At 49.9% G+C, this 6065-nt stretch overlaps 1 protein-coding gene across 1 annotated transcript; it reads left to right on the top strand.

The window, feature by feature from the left end:
- Positions 1–655: 655 nt before the first annotated feature.
- Positions 656–5756, top strand: LOC108798379 (deoxyribonuclease-1-like; the record flags this gene model as incomplete). Its single annotated transcript, XM_018570123.1, has 5 exons — positions 656–768; positions 852–1009; positions 1751–1847; positions 2683–2734; positions 5542–5756. Coding segments are annotated over 5 exons (635 nt in total), but the record flags the coding sequence as incomplete, so codon positions are not given.
- Between the last annotated feature and the right edge of the window lie 309 nt (positions 5757–6065).

Here is a 6065-nt window from a genome sequence, read left to right as displayed (position 1 = left end):
AATGGCTGATCCACCTCCATATCATCCTAAGAACTAGCCTTCCACTGGCCAATCCACCTCCGTATCCTCTTAGTAACTAGCCTTCCATTGGCCAATGGCTGATCCACCTCCGTATCCTCTTAGTAACTAGCCTTCCATTGGCCAATGGCTGATCCACCTCCGTATCCTCTTAGTAACTAGCCTTCCATTGGCCAATGGCTGATCCACCTCCGTATCCTCTTAGTAACTAGCCTTCCATTGGCCAATGGGCCAAGGAGGAGGATCAGCCATTTGCTGAAAATGCTTCAAAAACAATCGGAGAAATGAAACACAAATGCTCAACTGGGAGCTGAGAAAGTCGCTTTCCCCCTTTCATGGTCGATGGCGAGTGTTTTCAGGTGATTTGGGGCTTGAGCATCAGCCAATGGGGCGCTAGTCACCAGGAGGAGGCTGAGGTGTTAGTGAGGCTCCTTCATTGAAGTCTATAGTGACCCCGCCGGAAAAAGGAGGTTGAGTGACAGGTGACTACGAGACAACGTGGATAAGGATGAGATTCTTCATGGTGATGGTTGTCCCGCTCCTGGGAGCGTTCCGGACGTGATTGGAGGGCGGTGAAACGCCCTTTCCATTGGCCCCTCCCCCTTATAACCTTCATTGTCTCATCTTCCTTCTGCAGAGGTGAAAGACTTTGCGCTGGTCTCCATTCACACCAGTCCTGACTACGCCGTGCTGGAGGTGGACGGCCTCTTCGACGTGTGGGAGGCGACCAAGCAGCGGCTACTCTTGGAGGTCCATTTTGTTTTGTTATCGACGTGACTGAAGGAAGGTCACCACGTGCCGCCTAATTCACATGTGGAAATCGTCTTCCTCAGGACATCGTTATCTTGGGGGACTATAACGCCGGCTGCAACTACGTGAAGAGCCAACACTGGCCCCGGATCCGCCTCCGCCAGGACGCCAGCCTGCGGTGGCTGATCGCCGACGATGCCGATACCAACGTGAGCAACAACTCGGCTTGCCCTTATGACAGGTGAGAGGGACGCCGCGAGGCTGCATGGAAGGACGACACACAAAAATCTTCCACATTTCCATGTTGAATTAAAAAAAAGCAGGGGTCTCAACGTTCCGGCCCGCGGGCCAATTGCGGCCCTGGAGCCGGTACTATGTGGCCCGCAGCCAGCTGACAACTCGGGCACAGGGTCACGGACCGCTTACCTGACTTGCGGGAGCAGCCCCGCGGTCTGTATCTCTGTCGGAGGCAGAGAGCGTGCAGCTGATTCTGCGTCGGCGCTCCGATCCTTATCGCCCGGCGCTCTTTCAGTGAACGCCGGGCGAAAGGATTGATTAGTAAGGTCTGCTTGGAGTTGATTCATTTATTTTCGCGCGTTGTTAGGAATTTCGGAAGTAAATAATGTTTTTGATACAAAAGTATAATGAAGTTATTTATAGATTACTAATAATTACAAAAATAAACATTCTTAATATATTTTCTTTCTAGATTGAATGCATTGGGATGTAATACAGCACTATGGCCACTAGAGGGAGCTGAGCAGCGCAGGAAATAGACACTTATTCCCCACGCGCTCCACAGCGCCACCTAGAGGCTGCAATGAAACATTACATCCGATACATTCGCCCTGAAAATATATCCGAGCTCGTCGTGTTTATTCACACAGAACAAATCTCCCGAAAGATTCAACGAGGTGAATGTCTCTGCAAATTGTTTGTCCCCCCCCCGAGTGATATTCTTATCTCCCCGTTATGGTTTTAGGATTGTGGTTGGCGGGTCAGATCTACAGAACTCAGTTGTCGCAGACTCCGCAAAGGTGTTCAACTACCAGGTGGAATATGGACTCACCTATGAGGAGGTATCACAGAATATTTACATTTCATTTCCTTTCTGTATACCTGCAGAGCGCTTCCTGGTATGTGAGTGTGCCTAGGCACTATAGCTGTATATCTGCAGAGCACTTCCTGGTATGTGAGTGTGCCTAGGCACTATAGCTGTATATCTGCAGAGCTCTTCCTGGTATGTGAGTGTGCCTAGGCACTATAGCTTTATATCTGCAGAGCGCTTCCTGGTATGTGAGTGTGCCTAGGCACTCCTGTAGCCTCATAGCTGTACATCTGCAGAGCTCTTCCTGCTATGTGAGTGTGCCTAGGCACTCCTGTAGTCTCATAGCTGTATATCTGCAGAGCGCTTCCTGGCATTTGAGTGTGCCTAGGCACTATAGATGTATATCTGTAGAGCTCTTCCTGGTATGTGAGTGTGCCTAGGCACTCCTGTAGTCTCATAGCTGTATATCTGCAGAGCGCTTCCTGGCATGCGAGTGTGCCTAGGCACTCCGGTAGCCTCATAGCTGTACATCTGCAGAGCTCTTCCTGCTATGCGAGTGTGCCTAGGCACTATAGCTGTATATCTGCAGAGCACTTCCTGGTATGTGAGTGTGCCTAGGCACTCCTGTAGCCTCATAGCTGTACATCTGCAGAGCTCTTCCTGCTATGTGAGTGTGCCTAGGCACTATAGCTGTATATCTGCAGACCACTTCCTGGTATGCGAGTGTGCCTAGGCACTCCTGTAGTCTCATAGCTGTATATCTGCAGAGCTCTTCCTGCTATGTGAGTGTGCCTAGGCACTCCGGTAGCTTCATGGCATATAAAGTGATTTAAGGGCTTACAAAGGTTCTTCTTTTCCAACTGCAGGCCAAGGCGGTCTCCGATCACTACCCAGTGGAGGTGGAAATACGTAATGACCGTGAGTACCCCGGAGCATTATTTATGGGGGGCAGCCGAAGCTTAAGGGCCGGTGTTCTATCGAAAGCTCCAACTCATCGAAATCTCCAACTACCTGACTTCCGGTGCTCGGAAAGACCGGAGCTCTGCACAGTTGCGGTGCGCATGCGCGCAGAGCGTGTTCAGAATACTCGTCGAGTTCTCCGCCTGCTGAATATTGTTACAATGCGGCCGTACGGAAGCTCCGCCAGTCTTCGTGTTTCGCAGTCTAACGCCGTCCGGTCGAAATCTCCAACTTGCAGAGTACCCGGCCGTGAGGTAGTTGGAGATTTCGATAGAACACCGGTAATGGGGCGGGGGCAGCCTGAGGTTGGCTTCCTGGTAGAGTAATGGAGGAAGACCCCCATTGTGTTTTGTTGTCTTTCCCCCTATACACTATATCGCCAGAAGTATCGGGACGCCTTTACACGCACCTGAACTCTAATGGCCCCCCAGTCTTAGTCCGTGGGGTTTCAGACGAACCGCCGAATCAACTGAATTACGTTGATTTGCAGGTTCATCCGAATGCACATGGTTCTACTCACCTGATCCTCAGTCCCGCGGCGGTCGGCGCTTACCTCTCCGCTCCGGCGGCGGTCTATCCCTCAGCATCCTCACGTGTAATGCGAGTCAATGGATGTGATGGAGACTGCCACGGCCCGGGAACGAAGGGGCCGTGGGGAGCAGCCCAGCGGGACTGAGGATCAGGTGAGTATATCTGCTCCTCCTGGACAAAGTGAGCATGTAATCCTCGCAGTGCGGTGGTTGCCCAGCAACAAGGGTAAGTAGAGTTCTTCTTTAACCTCTTGCCGTCCGCCCGTAGTAAAAAAACGGACGGACGGTTTTTTTTTTTTAAATTTCGGTAATTTTTCCTTAATATAGTAAAAAAATGTAAACCCCCCAGTGGTGAATAAATACCACCAAAAGAAAGCTCTATCTGTCCCCAAAAAATGGTATAAAATTCATTTCAGTACAGCGCTGCATGACGGAATAAATGTCAGTCAAAGTACCGCAGCGCTGAATACTGAAAAATGGCCGGGACAGGAAGGGGGTTTAACACCGCGGATGTCAACTGGTTAAAATGTACCCGGGGGGGCATCCATTTTTGTTAACCACTTCCGGGCCGCAATATGTCTACAGACGGCGGCCCGTTAAAATGGTTAAAACGAGAACACGGATGAGGCTGCAGCAGCCGTGTTCTTGGTACCGCTTTCAACAGCCAGCGATGGCTGTTAATGTACAAGCGATCCGGCCTCTGTACAGCCGCCGGATCGTTTGCACCGTGGGGCGGCCCTTCTTCTCCCCCTCCCCCCCTCTGCGGCCACCGTTGTCTGTCCCCGTGCGGCGCCCGGGAACAGCTCGCAATGATCGGAGAGAGAGAGAGAGATTCAGCTGCTGATCTCTCCTCCGATCACTGGACCCGGAAGTGACGTGCATCACATCACTTCCGGTGTCACTCGTTACAGTCTCCTCCTCTCAGAGCCAGGAGAAGAAGCTGGTGAAGCAGATCTCGGCTTCCTCAGCTTCTTTGGGGTCCCTAGGTGACATGGGGTCCCTGATGGGACACTAACTAGGGACCTGGGGTCCCTGATGTCTCCATAAAGAGGACCTATCATCCCCTATCTGCTATTACGTAGGGTGCTTGTTAGCCCCCTAGTTAGTGTAAAAAAAAAAAAAAAAAGAAAAAGAAAAAAAAAAAAAAAAAGCGTTTAAAAGTTATAAAAATGAAAGTAACATAAAAGAAAAAGAAAAAAAAAAATGCAATTTTTTTTTTTAAAGTCCCCCTCCCCCCATGTGCATGCACATACACACGCAAAAACACGCGTCGGTGCGCCTACGTGCGGATACGACCATTGCGCTACACACGTTACATATCGCCGCGAACGTCGGAGTGAGAGCTAATATTCCCGGCCCAGCAATCACTGATAACACTAAACTGATGAGCGGTAAAAATCGGTTATTGACTTTTTTTGCGTGCTTCACGGGCGAACGCAATTTTAAGGCTTGACATGTCTGGTGTCTATTTACCCGACGTGACCCCCGACTTTTATATTTTACCAAAAAAGTGGGTATTATGTTATGTTTCTGTGCACTAAATGTTAATTAAGTCTATTTTTTCCTAAAAAATACCGGTTTGATAAACATTTGCCTCAAAAAACGTGCGACGTAAAAAAAAAAAAATTGCAACTAGCATCTTTTTGTTCTACACGGCCTCTGCTTCCAGAAAATATAGGGAGGGGGAATCGGGGGGGTCTGAAGCTGTTTTGTAGCCCAAAATGTATATTTTATTATGTGTGCGCAAATAATAAAAAAATGCCCCGGGCAGCAACAATATGTCACAACCAGTTTTGTGAATTCATTGTAAAGCTCAGTAAGGCTGGGTTCACACCTAGGCGTATTGCAAAAGCGCGTCTGTCGCGCGTTTTTTTTACCGCGATTCGCGGTAAAAAAGTAGCGCGACAGTCGCGCGTTTCCGAAGGCGTTTCCCAAGGCTACTTGGCTGTATTCCAATGGAAAACGCCCTACAAAACGGCCCAAAGTAGTGCCTGTACCTTTTCAGGCGCGGGCCGTTTTGTAGCGCGTTCGGGACGGGCGGAAATACGCCGAGTTGGGAACGAGTCCATTGACTCCAATGCAATTTATATTTTTGAGCGTTTTGTAGAGCGTTCATCGAGCGTAGAACGCGCTACAAAACGTTCAGGTGTGAACGAGGGCTAACACCTCAGAAACCTTCTGACACAACAACAACAACAACAACAACAACAACTCATCTCCCCTTCCTCTTTTCAGCCCTGTACAGCGGTCAGCGCTTCGGAGTCAGCGCTAGCATTGGGATAAGCGGAGGCCTTTCCCTAAACGGGGTCTGCGACTGCGTGGGGGTGGACTTCACATCCTGCGCGGGGCGCTGCGGTGCCAACGCAAACAGTTACCCGTGCAACTGCAACGCCACATGTAACAACAACGCACGGTGTTGTGCTGACTACGCAGCGATGTGCAAACTGTAATTCCAATACTTTGCGTAAACATATACAGTATAAGTGTGAAGATTCAGAATGTTTATGCGACCAATAAAATCATTCCTGTCACGTGTGTTTTCCGACAATGCTTTTTTTCCTTGAAAAACAACCGCGGCCATTTATAGAACCTGCAGAAAATTGATGCGCATGTGTTCCAGACAGCTTGGCGCCACCGTTAGCCCTCATTCACACTAGGAACGGCCGGCACGTACAGCTCCCGGGAAGGACAGGTGCTGCGTGTGATTAGTACGCAGCACCCGTCCTTCTCTATGGGCTACGCGGCCGTACGCCCCCCTA

The sequence above is a fragment of the Nanorana parkeri genome, unplaced genomic scaffold (genome assembly GCF_000935625.1).
Source record: "Nanorana parkeri isolate BGI_ZX_2015 unplaced genomic scaffold, ASM93562v1 scaffold1461, whole genome shotgun sequence".
NCBI classification, from domain to species: domain Eukaryota; kingdom Metazoa; phylum Chordata; class Amphibia; order Anura; family Dicroglossidae; genus Nanorana; species Nanorana parkeri.
This window is presented reverse-complemented; position numbering and strand designations above follow the sequence as displayed.